This window comes from Somniosus microcephalus, chromosome 8 (assembly GCF_052327205.1).
Source record: "Somniosus microcephalus isolate GS21.2 chromosome 8, FLI_Smic_1.0, whole genome shotgun sequence".
Classification (NCBI taxonomy): Eukaryota; Metazoa; Chordata; class Chondrichthyes; order Squaliformes; family Somniosidae; genus Somniosus; species Somniosus microcephalus.
In genome coordinates, this window is record NC_140994.1 from 5413693 (window position 1) to 5437620 (window position 23928).

A 23928-nucleotide genomic window follows, 5' to 3' on the forward strand; every position below is an offset into this window, starting at 1 on the left:
GAGTCATTGGCCCCTTATTGGAATTGTCAACAGTTTACAATCTGAGCAAGGTTCCTCCACTCGTCTCCTGCAGGCACTGACATGCTGAGGTCCAGACCCAGATACTTGCTCCTCCCAAATCTGGGGCACTTTTCTCCAGAAAAGAGAAGGCTGAGGGGTGACCTGATCGAGGTCTTTAAGGTTATGAAAGGGTTTGATAGGGTAGACATAGAGAAGATGTTTCCACTTGTGGGGAGACCAGAGCTAAGGGCCATAAATATAAGATAGTCACTAATAAATCCAATCGGGAATTCAGGAGAAACTTCTTTACCCAGAGAGTGGTGAGAATGTGGAACTTGTTACCACAGGGAGTGGTTGAGGCAAATAGTACAGATGCATTTACGGGGAAGCTAGATAAACCCATGAGGGAGAAAGGAATAGAAGGATATGCTGATAGGGTGGGAGGAGGATCGTGTGGAGCATAAACACCGGCATGGGCCTGTTGGGCCGTATGGCCCGTAAGTTCCACATAGCCATTTTTTTCTGCAAGATGAGACTGTCTTGGGCTTTTCAATTGAGGGTGTCGCAGCTGGGGCCAATCCTGTCCCTGCCCCTGCCAAACATCAACCCTGGTGCACCTTCCATCAGGAATCAATGGGCATTAAGCAAGGACAGTTTGTAGCCACCAACTGTTTCTGCCCGAGATCAGTCAAACCAGCCTGTGGACGTCATGGTCTTTAAGGCTCACGTTATGATCAAATTTATGTTCCCTCCCTGTTGTGAATGAGTGTTGGCCATGGCTCAGTGGGCAGCACCCTCATCCCTGAGTCAGAAGGTTGTGGGGTCATAGTCCCACACCAGAGACTTGAGCACAAAAATCCAGGCTGACACTTCGGTGCAGTACTGAGGGAGTGCCGCACCATCAGAGGTGTGATCTTTCAAATAAGACATTAAACCGAGGCCCTGTCTGCTCTCTCAGGTGGATGTAAAAGATCCCATTGCACTATTTCGAAGAAGAGCAGGGGAGTTCTCCCCGGTGTCCTGGCCAATATTGATCCCTCAATCAACATCACTAAAAACACATTATCTGGTCATTATCACATTGCTGTTTGTGGGATCTTGCTGTGTGCAAATTGGCTGCTGCGTTTCCTACATTACAACAGTGACTACACTTCAAAAGTACTTCATTGGCTGTAAAGCACTTTGGGACGTCCTGAGGTGGTGAAAGGCGCTATAGAAATACAAGACTTTCTTTTAACTGTCCTGAGGTCATGGAGTTCTGCTCCCTGTTCCGGGCAGAGTGCTAGATATCGTGGTACAGAATGGGATTGTTATCCCGCCGCCACCCATCACTAGCTGTCCTGTTGGAGCTCTCTACTCTAATCCCAGGTCCCTGCATTCTTTAATACATTTCTTCATCTCATTCCCTGTCATCCAATGGAACAGCCCATTTTGGGGGAAATAGGGGAATCTGTTGGGTCTGTTACCATGTAAGAGTTGTCGATTTCAGGGTTTGAAGCAGTGCCTTTTTGGTGTGGGTATCTTTGGATTTCATATCACAGCACAGAGGAGGCCATTCAGCTCATTGGAACCATACTAGCTCCTTAAACTGTAGCTGCCTAATCGCCCCTTTTTAATGTGGAACCCTATCTCTAGCTACATGGAATCCTTCTTGTCCTCCATGTACTTGCTGGTTCATTGAACCAAAGTAAGGAATCCTAAATTATAATCCAATTGTCTAACACATCCTTCTCATGTTCCACCACCTCTTTTAAAAGTGAATATAACCTTGTTTCAGTAAACCAGATGTAAGAAGTCACACAACACCAGGTTATAGTCCAACAGTTTTATTTGAAATCACAAGCTTTCGGAGCGCTGCTCCTTCGTCAGGTGAAGTGGAGAGATGCCTATAGACACAGCTTATATAGTCAGAGAATAATGTCAGATGATTACAGGTAATCTTTCTAACTGCCATTTATCCCACCTCGGCAGAGAGATATTCACAGCAATCAAAGGTGTGAATGGTGTCCAACCAGGTCAGTCAGGAAAACATTACATCAAAGAACAATGAGGTGGGGTCACAAGGGGTAAAATGTTGCAGATGCTGGGGTCTGTATGAAAAACAAAAAAACAGACAAAAAACATTTTCTTTGCTGGAAATCACAGCAGGTCCGGCCACATCTGTGTAGAGAGAACAAGCCAACGACGACTCGAGTCTGGATGACCCTACGTCAGGTGGGGTTACATGTAGTGTGACATGAACCCAAGATCCCGGTTGAGGCTGTCCTCATGAGTGCGGAACTTGGCTATCAGTTTCTGCTCTATGAAGGCGGTCTTCGAGACACACGACAACGCAAAATCGTAGAGCAGAAACTGATAGCCAAGCTCCGCACTCATGAGGACGGCCTCAACCGGGATCTTGGGTTCATGTCACACTACATGTAACCCCACCTGACGTAGGGTCATCCAGACTCGAGTCGTCGTTGGCTTGTTCTCTCTACACAGATGTGGCCGGACCTGCTGTGATTTCCAGCAAAGAAAATGTTTTTTGTCTGTTTTTTTGTTTTTCATACAGACCCCAGCATCTGCAACATTTTACCCCTTGTGACCCCACCTCATTGTTCTTTGATGTAATGTTTTCCTGACTGACCTGGTTGGACACCATTCACACCTTTGATTGCTGTGAATATCTCTCTGCCGAGGTGGGATAAATGGCAGTTAGAAAGATTACCTGTAATCATCTGACATTATTCTCTGACTATATAAGCTGTGTCTTTAAGCATCTCTCCACTTCACCTGACAAAGAAGCAGCGCTCCGAAAGCTTGTGATTTCAAATAAAACTGTTGGACTATAACCTGGTGTTGTGTGACTTCTTACATTTGTCCACCCCAGTCCAACACCGGCATCTACACACCAGTAAACCAGAGAAAGGGCAGGGAGGAAATGTTTAGTCTGTTAGAATGAGAGATTGTATGTAACTAGGTGTATAAAATTATGAGGGGCCTAGATAGAGTGGATAGGAAGGACCTATTTCCCTTAGCAGAGAGGTCAATAACCAGGGGGCAGAGATTTAAAGTCATTGGTAGAAGGATTAGAGGGGAGTTGAGGAGAACTTTTTTCACCCAGAGGGTGGTGGGGGTCTGGAACTCACTGCCTGAAAGGGTGGGAGAGGCAGAGACCCTCATCACATTTAAAAAGTACTTGGACATGCACTTGAAGTGCCGTAACCTGCAGGTCTACGGACCAAGAGCTGGAAAGTGGGATTAGGCTGGATCGCTCTTTGTCGGCCGGCACAGACACGATGGGCCGAATGGCTTCCTTCCGTGCTGTAACTTTCTCTGATTCTATGAGCTAGAATAGCCATGGTTAGAGCAATGTTATACTACAGGTAGATACATGTCCAAGGAGGTTGCAGTGAAATTATAAAACACTGAGATCACTTGGACCCATGAGTCCAATTCGTCATCACAAAAAGAAAGAAGGTAGCATTGGACATACTCGAGAAACGAGATCAATTTGGATGAAGAAGGCCATTCAGCTCATTAGTCCTCATTCTCCCAGAATACCAACATAACTATCTCCACAGTACAGTATTTAATTAAATTAGACCAGACTCTTGGTCTTAACAACCCTTCCTTGCAACTTGTTTCAGCTGCTGAACGTCCTCTGTATACTTCGGGGATCTGTCCTAAACTTGACCTTCACAATCCTGACTCTGGTGCCCTCTGGGCCTCCTGCTTCAATCTGAAAGTTCCAGGGTAACTTTCTCTATCCCATTAATCTCTTGGGGGTCCCCGAAGACCTCCCCTTCTGAGACTGAAGTGCCCAGAGGGAGAAGAGCAGAGCAATGAGCTGTGATGAGGGGCCAAGGGAGTTCACTCTTCTCATTGTGATTTAAAAGACAACATTTTATTGGAGTTCTGCAGATAACTCAGGCACTCGGGTCTACTTTGACCCTCTGTCCTAGTTCAGTACAGAGGTCAATATGTGAAGCAACTGTCCAGGTAAATGTAACTCAAGTTTTTGCACATCTATTTATGGAATAAACTTGACACCTAGCATGGTGACTGGGGACTCCTCGGGTACAGACTGACCCAGTGCTGGAAATGTCTGTTACAATATTCAAAAAGGAAATGGACAGAGTCCTCATTGAAGATAGTAGATTAAAATGGGCTTCGTCTTAGTTGGAACTCTGTGTCCAGTTCTGGTCTCCTCACATGATGGGTGATATTGAAGCTTCGGAGAGGGTGCAGAGGAGGAGCCACTGGACTAATTCCCAGTCTACACTTTAGAAATCTCCAACTCAACACGTTCCCTCACCTGGGCATTGCGGGTTTCCTCACCTGGGCATTGCGGGTTCCCTCACCTGGGCATTGCGGGTTCTCACCTGGGCATTGCGGGTTTCCTCACCTGGGCATTGCGGGTTCCCACATCTGGGCATTGCGGGTTCCCACATCTGGGCATTGTGGGTTCTCACCTGGGCATTGTGGGTTCCCTCACCTGGGCATTGTGGGTTCTCACCTGGGCATTGTGGGTTCTCACCTGGGCATTGTGGGTTCCCTCACCTGGGCATTGCGGGTTCCCTCACCTGGGCATTGTGGGTTCTCACCTGGGCATTGTGGGTTCCCTCACCTGGGCATTGTGGGTTCCCTCACCTGGGCATTGTGGGTTCCCTCACCTGGGCATTGCTGGTTCCCACGCCTGGACATTGCAGGTTCTCACCTGGGCATTGCGGGTTCTCACCTGGGCATTGCGGGTTCCCACATCTGGGCATTGCGGGTTCCCACATCTGGGCATTGTGGGTTCTCACCTGGGCATTGTGGGTTCCCTCACCTGGGCATTGTGGGTTCTCACCTGGGCATTGTGGGTTCTCACCTGGGCATTGTGGGTTCCCTCACCTGGGCATTGCGGGTTCCCTCACCTGGGCATTGTGGGTTCTCACCTGGGCATTGTGGGTTCCCTCACCTGGGCATTGTGGGTTCCCTCACCTGGGCATTGTGGGTTCCCTCACCTGGGCATTGCTGGTTCCCACGCCTGGGCATTGCAGGTTCTCACCTGGGCATTGCGGGTTCTCACCTGGGCATTGCGGGTTCTCACCTGGGCATTGCGGGTTCCCTCACCTGGACATTGCGGGTTCCCTCACCTGGGCATTGCGGGTTCCCTCACCTGGGCATTGCGGGTTCCCACCTGGGCATTGCGGGTTCACACCTGGGCATTGTGGGTTCTCACCTGGGCATTGCGGGTTCCCTCACCTGGGCATTGTGGGGTCCCACACCTGGGCATTGTGGGGTCCCACACCTGGGCATTGTGGGTTCCCTCACCTGGGCATTGCGGGTTCCCTCACCTGGGCATTGCGGGGTCCCACACCTGGGCATTGCGGGGTCCCACACCTGGGCATTGTGGGTTCCCTCACCTGGGCATTGCGGGTTCCCACGCCTGGGCATTGCGGGTTCTCACCTGGGCATTGCGGGTTCTCACCTGGGCATTGCGGGTTCCCTCACCTGGACATTGTGGGTTCCCTCACCTGGGCATTGCGGGTTCCCACCTGGGCATTGTGGGGTCCCACACCTGGGCATTGCAGGTTCCCTCACCTGGGCATTGTGGGTTCTCACCTGGGCATTGTGGGTTCTCACCTGGGCATTGTGGGTTCCCCCACCTGGGCATTGCGGGTTCCCTCACCTGGGCATTGCGGGTTCCCTCACCTGGGCATTGTGGGGTCCCACACCTGGGCATTGTGGGTTCCCTCACCTGGGCATTGTGGGTTCCCTCACCTGGGCATTGCAGGTTCCCTCACCTGGGCATTGCGGGTTCCCTCACCTGGGCATTGCCCAATAGTGAGTCGAGCAGTCCTGGGATGATCAGCTGATGAATGGAATTGTAAAGTTGGTCGGAGGGAAGGCTGAAGGGGCCCTTCCCTCATAACTCGAGTACACATCTCGGAGAAAGATCAGCAAATCTGATCGAATCCCATTGGGAAAACCAGACAGGAGTTGCAGCTTTCACTCTGGACAGCAGCAGAAAGGGAATGTCATGGAATTCTAAATGGTGAACACCAGCAAGAGCCAATAGAAGGGAATGATGGGGAATCTTAACTTTTATCCAATGAAATAATTAACTGGCCAAAGGTCGAATGGATTTACAACTAACCATCTGCTTTTTTTCTCTCTCCCTTCCCCCTCCCTGTTAAAGAGGGACCATTCACTTTATCTTTTGATGTAAGTTTGTGTATCTGTCTCAGTCTGTCTCCCTCTCCTGCTCTGTCTGTCTGTGTCCCTCTGTCTGTCTGTGTCCCTATGTTTCCCTGTCTGTCTGTGTCCCTCTGTCTCCCTGTCTGTCTCTGTCCCTCTGTCTCCCTGTCAGTCTGTGTCTCCCTGTCAGTCTGTGTCCCTCTGTCTGTCTGTGTCCCTCTGTCTGTCTCTGTCTCCCTGTCTGTCTCTGTCCCTCTGTCTCCCTGTCTGCCTGTGTCTCCCTGTCTGTCTCTGTCCCTCTGTCTCCCTGTCTGTCTGTGTCCCTCTGTCCCTCTGTCTGTCTGTGTCCCTCTGTCTGTCTGTGTCCCTATGTTTCCCTGTCTGTCTGTGTCCCTCTGTCTCCCTGTCTGTCTCTGTCCCTCTGTCTCCCTGTCAGTCTGTGTCCCTCTGTCTGTCTGTGCCCCTCTGTCTGTCTCTGTCCCTCTGTCTGTCTCTGTCCCCCTGTCTGTCTCTGTCCCTCTGTCTCCCTGTCTGTCTGTGTCCCTCTGTCTCCCTGTCTGTCTGTGTCCCTCTGTCTCCCTGTCTGTCTGTGTCCCTCTGTCTCCCTGTCTGTCTCTGTCTCCCTGTCTGTCTCTGTCCCTCTGTCTCCCTGTCTGTCTCTGTCCCTCTGTCTCCCTGTCTGTCTCTGTCTTGTGTGTGTCTCTTTTCTCTCTGTCTCTCTTAAGAAATATACGGATATACTCAAACATTTTAAACAAGGTCTAGTTTTGAACACACTTGGGTTTAGTCTGAATCGGGCGGTCCCTTTTCTCGCCCCCTCCCCTTTCCCACGTTTTTAAAAACAATATCCTGTTCCAATCATCCTGTAGATTGGATTTAATGCGGGAACAGTTAAACAAAACTCCGTTTACTCACAAACAGCAATCAGCCCCGGAGAGAGTCGGCGCGGGGGAAGATTGGACAATGCCAGGGTGAAGGGAGATTTTTTGCAAGGCGCGCCACATAATCCCCGAAATTCAAACTCCGTCTGAATTATCAACGAGAATTTGATTAATATGCAAATTTAAGCCAAACGGCTCCATATAATTCTTTCAGTAGAAGGTAATTAATCACTCGTTAAGGCAAATTAATACATATATCAATTCTGTCAGAAACATGTTCAGTTCAATCGCCCGTAAAATTGAAGTTTGAAGAATTAAAGGCTGTTCAGGAACATTATGAGTAAAACTTTCAAAATGCTCCCATTTAGCGATTAATCAGCAGCCTCCCCTAGGTTAATATGGACTCATTCTTTATATCAAATCACACACACTAATGACACACAGTCGATAAAAAGTTAACAAAAATGATAACGAAGCCCGGCTTAGGCTGCTAATAAAGATCATTGAGATCCCAGTCTGGAGAGTGAGGGTCTGATCCCAGTCTGGAGAGTGAGGGTCTGATCCCAGTCTGGAGAGTGAGGGTCTGACCCCAGCCTGGAGAGTGAGGGTCTGATCCCAGTCCCTGGAGAGTGAGGGTCTGACCCCAGCCTGGAGAGTGAGGGTCTGATCCCAGTCACTGGAGAGTGAGGGTCTGATCCCAGTCTGGAGAGTGAGGGTCTGATCCCAGTCTGGAGAGAGAGAGGGTCTGATCCCAGTCTGGAGAGTGAGGGTCTGATCCCAGTCTGGAGAGAGAGGGTCTGATCCCAGTCTGGAGAGTGAGGGTCTGATCCCAGTCACTGGAGAGTGAGGGTCTGATCCCAGTCTGGAGAGTGAGGGTCTGATCCCAGTCACTGGAGAGTGAGGGTCTGATCCCAGTCTGGAGAGTGAGGGTCTGATCCCAGTCTGGAGAGTGAGGGTCTGATCCCAGTCTGGAGAGTGAGGGTCTGACCCCAGCCTGGAGAGTGAGGGTCTGATCCCAGTCCCTGGAGAGTGAGGGTCTGACCCCAGCCTGCAGAGTGAGGGTCTGATCCCAGTCACTGGAGAGTGAGGGTCTGATCCCAGTCTGGAGAGTGAGGGTCTGATCCCAGTCTGGAGAGTGAGGGTCTGACCCCAGCCTGGAGAGTGAGGGTCTGATCCCAGTCACTGGAGAGTGAGGGTCTGATCCCAGTCTGGAGAGTGAGGGTCTGATCGCAGTCTGGAGAGTGAGGGTCTGATCCCAGTCTGGAGAGTGAGGGTCTGACCCCAGCCTGGAGAGTGAGGGTCTGATCCCAGTCCCTGGAGAGTGAGGGTCTGACCAGAGCCTGGAGAGTGAGGGTCTGATCCCAGTCACTGGAGAGTGAGGGTCTGATCCCAGTCTGGAGAGTGAGGGTCTGATCCCAGTCTGGAGAGTGAGGGTCTGATCCCAGTCTGGAGAGTGAGGGTCTGATCCCAGTCCCTAGAGAGTGAGGGTCTGATCCCATTCCTCGGAGAGTGAGGGTCTGATCCCATTCCTCGGAGAGTGAGGGTCTGATCCCAGTCCCTGGAGAATAAGGGTCTGATCCCAGCCTGGAGAGTGAGGGTCTGACCCCAGTCCCTGGAGAGTGAGGGTCTGATCCCAGTCTGGAGAGTGAGGGTCTGATCCCAGTCTGGAGAGTGAGGGTCTGATCCCAGTCTGGAGAGTGAGGGTCTGACCCCAGCCTGGAGAGTGAGGGTCTGATCCCAGTCCCTGGAGAGTGAGGGTCTGACCCCAGCCTAGAGAGTGAGGGTCTGATCCCAGTCACTGGAGAGTGAGGGTCTGATCTCAGCCCTGGAGAGTGAGGGTCTGATCCCAGCCTGGAGAGTGAGGGTCTGATCCCAGCCCTGGAGAGTGAGGGTCTGATCCCAGCCTGGAGAGTGAGGGTCTGATCCCAGCCTGGAGAGTGAGGGTCTGATCCCAGCCTGAAGAGTGAGGGTCTGATCCCAGCCTGGAGAGTGAGGGTCTGATCCCAGCCCTGGAGAGTGAGGGTCTGATCCCAGCCTGGAGAGTGAGGGTCTGATCCCATTCCCTGGAGAGTGAGGGTCTGATCCCAGCCTGAAGAGTGAGGGTCTGATCCCATTCCCTGGAGAGTGAGGGTCTGATCCCAGCCCTGGAGAGTGAGGGTCTGATCCCAGCCCTGGAGAGTGAGGGTCTGATCCCATTCCCTGGAGAGTGAGGGTCTGTTCCCAGTCCCTGGAGAGTGAGGGTCTGATCCCAGTCACTGGAGAGTGAGGGTCTGATCCCAGTCACTGGAGAGTGAGGGTCTGATCCCAGCCTGGAGAGTGAGGGTCTGATCCCATTCCTCGGAGAGTGAGGGTCTGATCCCATTCCTCGGAGAGTGAGGGTCTGATCCCAGTCCCTGGAGAATAAGGGTATGATCCCAGCCTGGAGAGTGAGGGTCTGACCCCAGTCCCTGGAGAGTGAGGGTCTGATCCCAGTCTGGAGAGTGAGGGTCTGATCCCAGTCTGGAGAGTGAGGGTCTGATCCCAGTCTGGAGTGTGAGGGTCTGATCCCAGCCTGGAGAGTGAGGGTCTGATCCCAGTCTGGAGAGTGAGGGTCTGATCCCAGTCTGGAGAGTGAGGGTCTGATCCCAGCCTGGAGAGTGAGGGTCTGATCCCAGTCTGGAGAGTGAGGGTCTGATCCCATTCCCTGGAGAGTGAGGGTCTGATCCCAGTCTGGAGAGTGAGGGTCTGATCCCAGTCCCTGGAGAGTGAGGGTCTGATCCCAGTCCCTGGAGAGTGAGGGTCTGATCCCAGTCTGGAGAGTGAGGGTCTGATCCCAGTCTGGAGAGTGAGGGTCTGATCCCAGTCTGGAGAGTGAGGGTCTGATCCCAGTCTGGAGAGTGAGGGTCTGATCCCATTCCTCGGAGAGTGAGGGTCTGATCCCAGTCCCTGGAGAGTGAGGGTCTGATGCCAGTCTGGAGAGTGAGGGTCTGATCCCATTCCTCGGAGAGTGAGGGTCTGATCCCAGTCCCTGGAGAGTGAGGGTCTGATCCCATTCCCTGGAGAGTGAGGGTCTGATCCCATTATAACAACAGAAAATGCTGGAAAAACTCAGCAGGTCAGGCAACATCCGTGGAGAGAAATTTGAGTTGACGTTTCGGGTTTGACCCTTCTTCAAAACTGGAGAGAAAAGGAACTAGATCGAAGGCAGGGCTGCGATCGGACAAAAGAATAAAATAACCAAAAGAAGTAAAAGAGATTAGAAGCTAGACGAGATGGTAATAGGCTGGGATTAGGTGTAAAGGGTACTGGCAGGGCATTCCCTGGAGAGTGAGGGTCTGATCCCAGTCTGGAGAGTGAGGGTCTGATCCCAGTCCCTGGAGAGTGAGGGTCTGAGCCCAGTCCCTGGAGAGTGAGGGTCTGATCCCAGCCCTGGAGAGTGAGGGTCTGATCCCAGCCCTGGAGAGTGAGGGTCTGATCCCATTCCCTGGAGAGTGAGGGTCTGATCCCAGTCTGGAGAGTGAGGGTCTGATCCCAGTCTGGAGAGTGAGGGTCTGATCCCAGTCTGGAGAGTGAGGGTCTGATCCCAGTCTGGAGAGTGAATGTCTGATCCCATTCCCTGGAGAGTGAGGGTCTGATCCCAGTCTGGAGAGTGAAGGTCTGATCCCAGTGTAGTCCCGCTGCTCCGGCGCTGCCACTCCGCGTGTAAATTCCACGGACACGGGTCCTGAACTCTGACTTGTTTCTCAGTGAAATCAATTCTGAACAGTCTCCTGGAATTTCCTTTTCAAATTAATTTAAAGCTTTGCTTTCTGGATAGGCGAAGTTTAATTCGGTTCACACGGGGAACCTGTTCTTTCCTGAATAAATCGGAATTATGCACAAATTGCAAATCCCAATTTCTTTCCCAGAAACTGGGAGCCTCACTCCCCTCCGGCCTCTCGCCTCCAGCCTGGGCTCGCTCCCTGATCACTCCGGGTGTCTGCCCTCCCTCCCCTCCCAGTCTCACTGCACCAGACCCCGGGTACTGGGTGAATACAGCCTGGCGCTCACCTGGAGCCCACCTGAGCCTCTGCCCTCGCCAGCACCACCTGCCCGGGTACAGGTGGCTCCATGGAGTCCAGCAAGATCCGTGTTTCGGGGGCCCCGAGACCTCTTTCTTCTCCAGCCGTGGGTTGTTGTGAGTGACCTGGGTAGACTGAGCCGCCTTGGCCTGCTGTGGACCAGGATAAACTCGCCAGCGGTCCCAGCCCTGGCTACCCGTCTGAGTTCCCAGTCATTGTTTCCCCAACTTTTCCTTTGTTGTGAGAGATGTTGGGATCTGCGGCTGTGGGTGGGTGGGAGGCTTGCTGCAAGTTGTGTGGGAGTGACCTCGCGAAGGAACAGACAACGAAAGAAAACCAATTAGCTGAAGCTAGTTAGATATAATCACACTAATATAAGGGTGTGTGTGTGTAAATATTGCTGTGAATTAGACCCTCCCAGCATTGAGCCTTGTATTGGACAGCGGGAACTGAGTCCAGGCAATCGGAAATACAGACAGAAAATATTGCAAGTTTCCAGTAGGACAGTCAGGATCTGAGGGGAAAATACTGGGATTGTTTCCCGGGTAGAACCGCCAGAAGCGGTGACAGGACAAGCCCGAAATATTCACCTGGGAAACTCGAGCAGTATCTGTTTCTGTTGGGCACCGAGCAATGAACACCCGCCAAAAGTGTGTGTCTGTGTCTCTATCTGAGTGTGTGTCTGTGTCTCTATCTGAGTGTGTGTGTCTCTATCTGTGTGTGTGTGTCTGTGTGTGTCTCTCTCTATCTGAGTGTGTGTCTCTATCTGAGTGTGTGTCTGTGTCTCTATCTGTGTGTGTGTGTCTCTATCTCTGTGTGTGTGTCTGTGTATGTCTCTCTCTATCTGAGTGTGTGTCTGTGTGTCTGTCTCTCTATCTGAGTGTGTGTGTGTGTCTGTCTCTATCTGAGTGCGTGAGTGTCTCTCTGTGTGTCTGTGTGTGTGTGTGTCTGTGTGTGTGTGTCGGTGTATGTGTGTCTGTGTGTGTGTGTGTCTCTGTGTGCGCCTCTCCAGAGCGACGAGGTATTTTAATCTGATGTGTGTATTTCAGTAATAAAACTAGATTTGGCAGATTGTACACACCAGCAAGAGAGAAGTGAGGGAGATATACCAGTGAGGGAGATATACCAGTGAGGGTGATATATCAGTGAGGGTGATATACCAGTGAGGGTGATATACCAGTGAGGGTGATATACCAGTGAGGGAGATATACCAGTGAGGGTGATATATCAGTGAGGGTGATATACCAGTGAGGGAGATATACCAGTGAGGGAGATATACCAGTGAGGGAGATATACCAGTGAGGGTGATATACCAGTGAGGGTGATATACCAGCGAGGGTGATATACCAGTGAGGGAGATATATCAGTGAGGGAGATATACCAGTGAGGGTGATATATCAGTGAGGGTGATATACCAGTGAGGGTGATATACCAGCGAGGGTGATATACCAGTGAGGGAGATATATCAGTGAGGGAGATATACCAGTGAGGGTGATATATCAGTGAGGGTGATATACCAGCGAGGGTGATATACCAGTGAGGGTGATATACCAGCGAAGGTGATATACCAGTGAGGGTGATATACCAGCGAGGGTGATATACCAGTGAGGGTGATATACCAGTGAGGGTGATATACCAGCGAGGGTGATATACCAGTGAGGGTGATATACCAGTGAGGGTGATATACCAGTGAGGGTGATATACCAGCGAGGGTGATATACCAGTCAGGGAGATATACCAGTGAGGGTGATATACCAGTGAGGGTGATATACCAGTGAGGGAGATATACCAGTGAGGGAGATATACCAGTGAGGGTGATATACCAGTGAGGGTGATATACCAGTGAGGGAGATATACCAGCGAGGGTGATATACCAGTGAGGGAGATATACCAGTGAGGGAGATATACCAGTGAGGGTGATATACCAGTGAGGGTGATATACCAGTGAGGGTGATATACCAGCGAGGGTGATATACCAGTCAGGGAGATATACCAGTGAGGGTGATATACCAGTGAGGGAGATATACCAGTGAGGGTGATATACCAGTGAGGGTGATATACCAGTGAGGGAGATATACCAGTGAGGGAGATATACCAGTGAGGGAGATATACCAGTGAGGGATATATACCAGCACACACTATGACAGAGTCTCTAGGAGTTATAAAACAACTTGCATTAATAGAGCGCCGTTCATGCCGCAGGCTGCTCCACTATACACTGCTGTGTGTATTAAGAGTATGTATATAAGATCAATATCATGCACGTATGAAATAAAAGGAGTATATTATGGCAAATGTTTTTTGATAATCACTCTTGTGAGGTGCCTTGGGACGTTTTACTACATTAAAGGCGCTATATGAACGCAAGTTACTGTTGTTAAGTCAGAATAAGATCGGGTTATGGCACACGGTGTTGGCAGTATGAAAGCGAGTATATCTGGGAGGGAACTCTCTGCGGCAGCACCTGTCCCAGCATGCACTGTTACCTATTTGAAAAAGTCATTAATTATTCATATCAGTTAAATATAAAAAGGGAATATACCTTGGATTTATACAAGCCTCTTGTTTTGTTTCCCGCAATGAATGACTCGGTGACAGAATGGGTGCTGACACTTGCCTGCACTGGGATCTGTCTGTGGGTGTGGAGGCTTCCTGACTGGACTAACATATTACCTTAAATTGTAGGTTCAAGTAATGAATGTAAATGACATTTACCTGCCCAGAAAGGGAAAGAGGCGATATAACAGAGAGGAGCGGGAGCTGACGCCGAGTATTAATTAGGACACTGATGTTAATGACAAAGAATGCAAGTGTGAAGGATTTACCCAACTTGCAGGAGCCTTGCTAAAATCAGCACTGGTTAATTAGGTTATCGCGGGGACTCGGTTTCCCATTCAGCCAACGAACAGTCTACAATTTATCGTCTTTTTCACCGAATGGGAATTGTGGGGTTTGAAATATGATCATTGGCCGTCAATGTTTAGAAAATGTAGGATACAATCAGAGCGGTGTAGACAGCCGCGGAGAACGGCTCGATTCAGCTTGTAATGAGCGCAGCCTTTACTTTCACAGGGAATAATGCATCAAACTTCAATTTTCCGGTCGATTGAATTAGTGATTTTTCTCTAGAAGTAAAATACACTTAAGTCTTGTGGATTAATTACCACGTTCTGGTCCCAAAGACTGTAGTATTAGTTATCGTTGCCGCGCCTGACACCAGTCTGACATGTAATGAAATAAGGAACTGGATTCACAGAGCCAGCCCTGTCAGATTATGCAGCTTTCTCCTTCACTGCTTCCCCCACATCAGTACAGTGGGATCCTCCCCGGCCGCTACAACAACGGAGGCTGTGAATTACTTACAAATATATATATATATATATATAAAACCGCCTGTGAATTAAACCGCAAATATATCTCGCTCGTCAACCTTTTACTCTTTCGATGGCACTGGACACATTAAGGACTCGGTTTCCCTCCCTTGGTTTCTATTCTATAAGATAATGTGTATATATCTTTGTGGGCAGAAAACGCATTTAGCTTTTTATATGGAGAGTTTATCGGTAAACATATAATTTACACACCGCTGTTTAACCGGTGAAGACAATGGACCAGCAGCCAATCACAAGCCGAAAGTTACCCTCATTTAAAGTGAATGCAGGAAGCGTGTCTTTAGTGTTTCCTTCAAAATATATAAGATTAATACATGATAGCGTTTGTTAAACTTTAAGGAGAGTTTAGATATTAATGCGGTATATCGCGTGTGTGTGTGTAATATACACACACGATAAACTGCATCAGCATATATATTAATGTCTGTGAATTCTATAGTGTAGATGTAAATTCGAAAGTTAATGCAATAAATGGCGCTTTATATACAGTTCATAAAGTATGGATTATATACAGGGTGTATATGGATATATACATGTTCATATTGTATACATACATGTGTGTACATCATATATAGTGCCTGTATATTTATATATATGTATACATACATATATACACAGCCCTATGGCTGGATATACACCATATTATATATTATATCTGTTTATATAATGTCTGTATTTGAAGTTTAGTAATTTATTACTTGCGGTGGGAGGACCGGGTTGCTCTGTGCGAGCCAGGCAGTGACCAAACCCTTTCATTATTTCTCAAAGTGCCGAGTTTAATTTCTGAGACCCGCGCGGGCTAATAACTGTTTCCAAATGATTCTGTCACAACCTCAAGCTGCGGATAATAATATCCGTGTCACTTCAGTCCACAGCTACTCCCTGCTATTAAAAGTCTAGAACACGGATCTTATCTTTTGTAAACAGAGGTCAGATTTGCCTTCACAAGGTTTGAGATTTCATTTCGTTATTTTTAAGCCTTTTTTTCTTCTAAAAACTTTTTCACTTGGCGCGTTTTAAAGTTATTTTTCGATGGAATCTGTTCTGACTCCGTGACCTGCCAGAGTTGTGATTTCTGGGTTCGATTCGATCTCAGTTTTACAAAATCTCTCCATCACCTGCCTCTCTCTCCCCCTCTCTAATTTCAAAAACTCTTTCCGAAATAATACCTCTCTTTATACAATATGGACCAGTTATGAGCTGCTAAAGTTCTGGGATTTACCGAGTAAAGGGAATTGTAAAATATGACTGCGTGACATTGTCCTCCAGTCGCTGTGGTTCGTTCGTTCGTTCTCTCTTTCTCTCTCCTCTCCCTTCCTGTCTCGTTCTCTCTCTCTCTCTCATTCGCTCTTTCTCTCTCACACACACACACATTCTACTGAAAATAAAATCACCCGCTCTCCCTTCCTCCTTTCGCCACGCCAGTAAATTGCACCTTTTTTTTAGAAGTCAAATTTCAACAGTTCCAAGTAAGAAAACGAGAGATTTTCGTTTCTCTGCCTTGCCTCAGATTGTTGAGTTCACGCCTGTCCTCGACAGAGCTGTAGTCCAGCAGAGGCTGAGCTCTGAGAGCCGGGGAGGGAGGCTGTGTGTGAAAAGGGACTGTGGGGTTGAGAAATTAAGAGGGGTGTTTGTTGGGTGAAATGGATATTTCTTCCTGTGAACTGGGAGAGAATGGAGCTGGGGGGCTCGGGAGACCCGAGAGCTCCTGCCAAGCTCAAACATTGCTTCGCTATTTCTGTTTGAGGGAATAAAGTCTACGGATTTAAAGTGGTAAATCCGAGACAATTCTTCTAAATCTACCAGGGGGTATTTGGTGAAATATTTCCAGCTGTTTTGTGTGTGTGTGTAACAAAAATATTCTGTTTCTTGGTCTCTGCTCCGATTTGTCAAAGCTGCCCAGGTTTATAAACTGCCAACCCCTTAATCATCAATTAAAAAATGATATCCTCACCCAGACACTGCGGAATAGACTGACTTCATTTTTAGAAAGCGTTAATTTTAATATTGAACGTGTGGCAAAACGTGTATTAATTTATTTTTTAAAATAAATGTGTTAATTTAGTAACTAACGAAATGGAGAGTTTTATTCAAGAAAGGAATGATGGATACGGCGGCAGAGAGAGAGGCGGGGAAATCAGCATCTTATTTACAAAGCGAACGGGCCTCCAATATCGAAAGATTGAATAACGGAGCAGGCGAGAGACAGCCCGTTCCTGCAGCTCCCACTGAACTCGGTTCTAACCAGGCGGGATGTTTAAAGAGTAAATACGAGGCGGTTTGAGATGTATATTTTTGTCTCATTGCCGACTTCCTAATTTCACTCCCGTCTAACTCGCTTTCTGAACAAAAGTTGTGTTGTTGAAATTGTGTGTCAGCTAAACCCATCTTTCACAGTTCCACCAGCTCCCGGCCTCTTTCAACTCCGAGAGTCGCGCCTTTGTTTTATTCTAAACAAACTATTGGGTTTAAATTCTATTGAAAATGTCGTGTCTTTAAACCCATTAAATACTTGAGGGGAAAAACTCTACAGAAAATATTTAAAAAGCTTTAAAAGGACCCAATCCAGGCAAGACAAAAGAGAACGAGTACTGACTGAAGCAGAGCTCGTAAATGTCACAACTCCTTCAGTGAGCCTGTCTGATTATTTACATTCTCCCTCTGCTTAATTCGACAGAAAGGCAAAACCAACTTAATTTTGGCCTTAAAAAAAAGCGAAGTGGCCTTTTAACAAAGTAAACCCTCCTCTTCCTTTCTGGGTAGCTAAGAAAGGGCACGTTCATTCTGATTCATTGACTGGCCCGCAAAATGCCAGCGAGAAGCAACATTAAGCGCGCAGATGCCCTCGAAACGCCGATGTATATATTAGTGCTATTGTAAATGGCGATAAACATTCAAGGGGCGGAATTGACCCATCCATCAAATTGTCTCCAAATTGTTTAGAAAATTCATAAACCATATGGTGTCCAAGCGGTTTGCTGCTTGCTGTCGTGGAGGCAACACTTGTCCGGGCCGCAGTCTGCGCTGCCGAGGGCCGGCAGGGGGTTTGTATAGCCCATTGTCAGCCGACACACCAGCACTCCGGCATCATTTGTCCCACGTTCCCATGTGTTCCGCTAACATTAACCCACTCATACATTCTCAAAGACTGACTGCCCGCAGAAAATGGCCCAAAAACGGGGAAAAAATTGGCATCTTTTTTCTCTCTCTCTCTCTCAAAAAAAAAACAGATTTTGAGTTCTCACATAAATTTCACTTTTGTTTCCAGTACAAAAGTGTTGAAATGGCCGGCGATATCTCTGCTGACAAGTGCCGGATCCTCGCCCCCTCTCCAGTTATTTATTAGATTGTTCTCTGCATCTGTTTGCAATATTGGCGACCTTCTTGTACCATACGGAAACCACATTGGTCACACGTTACAGCCACACGCTACTGCCTTCTCCTATTTATCTCCTATCCCGTTAATCTTCGTTTAAAAAAAACCGGGGAAAATGATGATAACAGTCCCCAGAACCTCATGATCACACGTTCCCTTTTTAAAATTAAAAATAATATTTCTATCCACCCTCTTTTGTCGCTCAAGGTTCATTCTACCGCTTGGTGACTGGAAACCAGTTTAAATTCGACCAGAAAAATAATGTAATCCCTATATAAATATTAAACCATTTTTATCGAGATTTGTTTTTAAAATTACAACTCTCAATATATCAAACTGATACTCGGATCAGTTAAAGTGGCCACAACCTATGGAAATAGTTTTAATTTGGCCCTTCCGAGTGTGGACCGTGTTTTAGTTTAAAATCAGTGAACACGCGTTGATCGCTGAATGAAGTGAAAAGAACTCTATTGGGATGTAAATGATCTTGTTTTTTTGAAAAGGAATAACATGACCGAAGGGTTCATTAAATCTCGCACGCGTGTGTTAGTAAATGAGCGAGATTCAGGCTGGTATCTCCCGGCTGCCGATTATAAAACCCAGTCTCTGTCCAAACACAGCCGACATTCCCAACACCGGAGGTTAAAAAATATATGAAGAGAATATCAACTCCCGACAACGTTTCTTTAAATAAAACATGCAAGAATTTGTGTGCATATTTACGAATATTCCTGTCTCTAATTGTTCCCCTTTACAAAAAAAATCACCTTGACGATAAACCCGTTAGAATTTTTAAGTTTTAAAATAAATTCACAAACCACAGGATGAATCGCAAAAATAGGTTTTAATAGGATATATTGAAGAGGCAGAATTTCTGATAGCGCTGTATAATAAATCGTCTGGAGAATGATATTAGACAAAAAAAATGGAGAAATATCTTAGAAAGTTACAAGTAAGTCCAGTAATTTTCTTTTAAAAATATTAGCGCCGTGCAGAAGTCCGACATGCGATGCAAAACCCGGCCGGTCTCTTTCGCCAAATGAAGGATGAAAGAGTCGGGGCAAGAGGAGAAACATGATCACAAATCCAAGATTGTTAAACTGCTGCACAGCAACAGGGTCGCGTCCCTCGAAACAAGAGCCACCTTTACAAACCAAAAAAACCCGGGCCATTCCTAATTCAGAAAGGGTTTTCTTTATATATATAATATATAGAAATCGAAATGATTCAATATCTGAGGCGGGACAGAGTGACTCTCTCCCCGACGGTCCATCTGTATCCTAGTTTTAAACATTAATTATTGCTTTTTTAAATTTTGGAATATTTCTGCCTTGAATTGAGCCCGTTTCTAACTAGGGAATAAAAGAGCAGCATTGAGTGAATCCCCGAACATGCGTTGAGTTGGGTGATGTAGAAAGTCGATGCGGAAACTCTTTTTTTTTAATGTTTTTTTTTGTAATAACGTTTTTTGTTTTTTTAAAAAAGGGAACAAGAAGGGGAGAGGAGTGAGAGAGAGGCAACAAAAAAAGAGAAGGAAATTAGTCATCGACATCAATCTCCTCCTCCTCCTCTGAACAGTCTTTCCTGGGCTGCTGTCCGACAAGCGGTGATGGGGCTCCGTGAGCATCTGGCGTCTTGGTGTGTGCACTCTTGGTGGGGATGGGGGATTGTGATCTGGATTGACTCCCGGTCTCCGCCGAACTTTGTTCCAGCTCGGCTATTTCCGTTATTGTGTCCAGCTGGGTGGGTCCCAGCTTTTTCGCCGACTCCACATCCGCCTTCATCTCCTCCAGGTCCCTTTTGAGCTTGGCCCGCCGGTTCTGGAACCAGGTGATGACCTGCGCGTTGGTCAGGCCCAGTTGCTGGGCGATCTGATCGCGGTCGGCCGGGGACAGGTACTTCTGGTACAAGAAGCGCTTCTCCAGCTCGTAGATCTGATGGTTGGTGAACGCGGTCCTCGACTTCCTCCTCTTCTTCGGAGTTGTCCTTTGACCGAAGATGGTGAGCCCGTCTCTCCCTGTCAAAACAGACCCTTTTTAGAACGGAGAGAAACGGAGGAATTTCAAGGTCATTTCAACTCGGAACAAACCCATTGCAAAAAAAAATCCATTTCATTAGCAAGGCTTTCAGAAACATAACCCTGGTCCCGCTGAATCCCCGCAATCCCCCAGCTGCTGAGGGACCTCGAAGACAAGAAGATAATGAATTTTTCCTCCATGTATTTTAATTACTCCAGGTTTTTTTTTATTTAAAACCCCTTTCCCCGAACACTTCGATTAAATTAAACTCTTCGAATGTCTCTCCACCCATATCGTTAACAAATTAAAATATACCAACCCGGGGGAATTCTAAATATAAACCCGGAAAGTTGAATGTGGGAACGGCCGCTTTCCCCGCTCTCACTTTAACCCGGTACAATTGTGTCTGAATCTTACCCCGAGTCGAACCCGTTTCTCTCATTTTATCCGGCGCAAAAATCTCTCACTTGAAGCCCAATCTCTGTCGCACCCGACAAGAGAATCAGCCTCGAATAACGGGTGGATTCTGCTCAAACCTCTCTCTCAACGAAAATCAGATTCGGTTCCTATTTTCCCCCTTCCCCAAAAAAGTTTGAGCTACCTGAACTAGTCAGTGAGACAATAACTCGCCACTTTATTTGTGAACAGGTTTTAAAAATGATCCAGCTGATGTTTACCGTCTATATAAACGGTTATAACCGGGTAAGTTTGAGATAATGCCGTTTTTCTGTAAACTTACCCTCAGCCGCTTGCAAGACACTGACTTCCAATCCTTTGAAAGTTTTGCTGGCTAATTCTTCCAAGGCACAGAGAGGCGATGTCTGGGACAGGACGCCGGCTCGGCCGGTCAGGGCGATGCCCGGAGGTGCGTGCTTGTCTGCCGGGGACAGGAGGTGGTTTCCCCCACACAGGGTGTAACCCCTGCGCACCGACGGTTTGTTGAGGATGTCTTCGATGCTGAAGGGAGTTAGGGGCTTGTTGGAGTTGGCCGGGGGCGGCAGATGGTCCAGCGGGCTCCGTCTTCGCTCTTCCACTGAAGAATGCAAGGTGGCAGAGGAAGATTTGGCCTCTTGTTTGGAACTCATTCTTGGAATCGGAGTTCACACTCCCCTCCGCACACAACAGCCAAACACACACACTGAATGAATATCACAGCGAAAGGGAGCAAAAGTTCAGGCCAACTCCACAGTCGCTGTCTCCAAGGATTCTCTCTTCGTACCTCCGCCCGGACCGGGGAGGGAGGGGGGAAACCCAACCAGAAGCGGGGAGAGTGAATCAAGATTATCGGTGCGCTCCCCAACCCAGTCTCTCCTCCTCTTCCTCCTTCTCTCCTTCCCTCTCTCTCTCTCTCTCTCCTGCACGCTCTGGCCTGCTCTGTCACATCAACTATGCAGACAAGCGAATAATATTCTCTTTAGAGTGAGAAAGGAGGGAGAGCCGGGGCAATTGACGATTGCTAACAAGTTATTGTTGATTGGGTGGTAATCAATTAGATGCAATGCCACCTCTCTCCCCCTCTGCTGTCTCAGTTCCCTGTCCAATGCGGGCGTTCCTGAGCTACAAACACCATTAATTACTAGTCAGAGCGAGTAGGAGGGGCTGTGCTGAATTATAACACTTTAGACACTTGTCATCCTTATTCCAGTTTGTTTGTTTGTTCACATATATTTATATATATTAATTATAAGTCTTATTTTTTACCTGGTTTCTAACTGAACCGCCTTTAATTTACGAACGCGCCATTGCCAATAATGATCACTGAAAATGCCCAAAGTTCGTTTATTTTCTATTTTTTTTAAACTATTTTAATATTGTTTTCTCTCTATCGATGGAGCTTTGCTAGAAAACAGGTAAGATCCGATTTAATTTATGATCATTGCGGGTTACATTCCTATCATTTTGTCTTATCTTCGCGACGTTATTTTGGGTTTGAAATCTTGTCTTATTTTTACCTTCGAACATTTCGAGTCTTTTTAAAAAAAATAGTGTTTAAGGTTGAAAGAACGAGCGGGGATTGAAATGTGACGAGTGTACAGTTATTGTGGACTGCCGTCATTCGGTGAAACTCCGAGTGGCCGGAGATAAAACAGGCGCGTGATCAGAAAATCTGATGTGAAATGTTGAGGGAGGTGATCGGCCGATTAACAGTGAGGGCCGCAAAGACCCGGACCCACACCCACACCCGGACCCACACCCTCCTGCTCCCACAGCACACTCAATCCTTCAGGACTTCGCACTCAACTAGATTCCACTCTCCCTCGCTGTATACACGGGATATTCCCACCCCAGTTATTATTCAATTGATTAAAATATGCGGCCGCCTTGTAACCAAAAAAAAAGTGCATTTTGCAACCGGGTTGAAGTTGTCAAAATTGCATTTGTAAAAAAAAAAAAAAAAAACCCCGAACTGGGACCAGAAGGAGAGAGATTGAATGTGGATCCCGGGCGGTCTGTGAATCCGGAGCAAGCTCCCACTCCTGGGCAGGCAGCGGCTGCTGGCTTCTCTTTAGGGGCAGACACAGACTTTGGAACACTTTTTATTCTCGGCTCATTTATAGATAGACAAATGCATATTTTTTTCTTGATTGAGATTTCGAATGATTTCGCATAAATCATTTGAATTTTAAAAAATAACAGATATAGAGCAGAGGAGGCGGAGCTTGGGGCTGCAACATTGGAACCTGTCTCCCTCCCTCACTCTCTCTCTCTTATTTAATCTTATTATTGAAGTTGAATTCTGTACTTTGGCGCCTCCCGTTTAACCACAGCAGCCTCTCGCTCCGCGGGCCGTGAATCCACCGGCTCCCCGGGCCCGAAACTCCTTCCCTTAAACCCACGAAAATCAGACCCATTCCTGCAAAAAGACTCTTCTTATCCGATTGGTGAGATTTGTGCTCACTCTAGAAAAGGCTTTGTGGGGAAATGATTGATATTTGGAGACGGATTTCACACAATCCGATTTAAACCTAACTCGCAACCTCGCACTGGGCAAACCAGGGCCAGGATGAACCCCTGCTGGAGCGCTGATTCCTGCTCAGATCCACAATTAAGTTTAAAACACTCTTTCATTCCGGCACGTTTCTGAATGAGACTTGATAAAGCCTGCCCTGTAATTCACCAAACGATCTCCTTCCCCAGCCTGAAATAAGATTTGTCTGCTACAGTAACGACATAATTGTCAGCGGTTTTGGCGAAGACTCGGCGATGAAACGGCGCAGCGAGTGAGGGTGAACGCTCCATGAGGGGCCAGGATGCCTTGAAACAGGGACACCAGTCCCCGAGACAGCGAGTTAGACAGGGGGTTACTGCAATTAGCAGCTTAATAACCACATTATGAACGAAAATGTAACTGGCGCAGGCGGGGACTTATTCTAAATGACTGGTTTGGTTATTTTTGTTGCTGTCTGATTGATGGGAGAGTTGTGTATTTATTAATTGAGGATCTCTCTCCCCTCAAACACACAGTTTGAATAAATCGCAGCTCCGAATTCCGTGTCACCTCGCCCCCCGACTCCCAGCCAGGGACCGGGTGGTCCCACACAAGTCCACTCCAACTCTTCATCTTTTAATACATATTTGAAGGCGCCACAGTGAGTTCCTTGAGCTGGGAGGGTGAACTCTCTCCCAGCCCAGGGGCCGGCCAGCGACGGTCCGGATGTCGAGAAGGGCACCAGGTGGGACAGGGCCCGAGAATGTCGAGGCAAGCAGGTAAAAGTTTGTTGGGAACTGTGCCCTCGCCCCGCTCCCACCGGCCCGAGGCCACGCAGACCCACAGCGGTGTGTTTAACGGCAGGTAATGGCTCATCTTTGAAGGAGCTATCTGTCAACACCCAGATTAGGAGGCTGCTGGACTGATGGTCTGTCCATCACCGGGTTCATTGCAACACCTTGAAGATTCAGTGAAGTCTTATTCTGATCGCCTCACTCACCTACTCACTCACTCACTCACTCACCCACCCACTCACTCACTCACTCACCCACTCACTCACTCACCCACCCACTCACTCACTCACTCATCACTCACTCACTCACCCACTCGCTTTAGTTCGTTTG

General features: G+C 48.0%; 1 protein-coding gene across 1 annotated transcript; it reads right to left on the reverse strand.

The window, feature by feature from the left end:
- Window positions 1-18964: 18964 nt before the first annotated feature.
- Window positions 18965-21263, reverse strand: LOC147113259 (transcription factor LBX1-like). Its single transcript, XM_085994002.1, has 2 exons — window positions 20615-21263; window positions 18965-19889 (listed from the first exon to the last, which is right to left on the reverse strand). Exons 1-2 carry the CDS (start codon window positions 20958-20960, stop codon window positions 19396-19398), a joined length of 840 nt encoding a protein of 279 aa, XP_085850128.1. The 5' UTR covers window positions 20961-21263; the 3' UTR covers window positions 18965-19395.
- Window positions 21264-23928: the final 2665 nt, after the last annotated feature.

What these genes read in the sequence shown, in the direction of transcription:
- LOC147113259 (XM_085994002.1), bottom strand. Translation starts at nt 20,960, where the DNA reads ATGAGTTCCAAACAAGAGGCCAAATCTTCCTCTGCCACCTTGCATTCT. An exon ending in TGTCTTGCAAGCGGCTGAGG is followed by an intron (nt 19,890 to 20,614) that starts GTAAGTTTACAG and finishes CGTTCTAAAAAG; the next exon opens with GGTCTGTTTTGACAGGGAGA.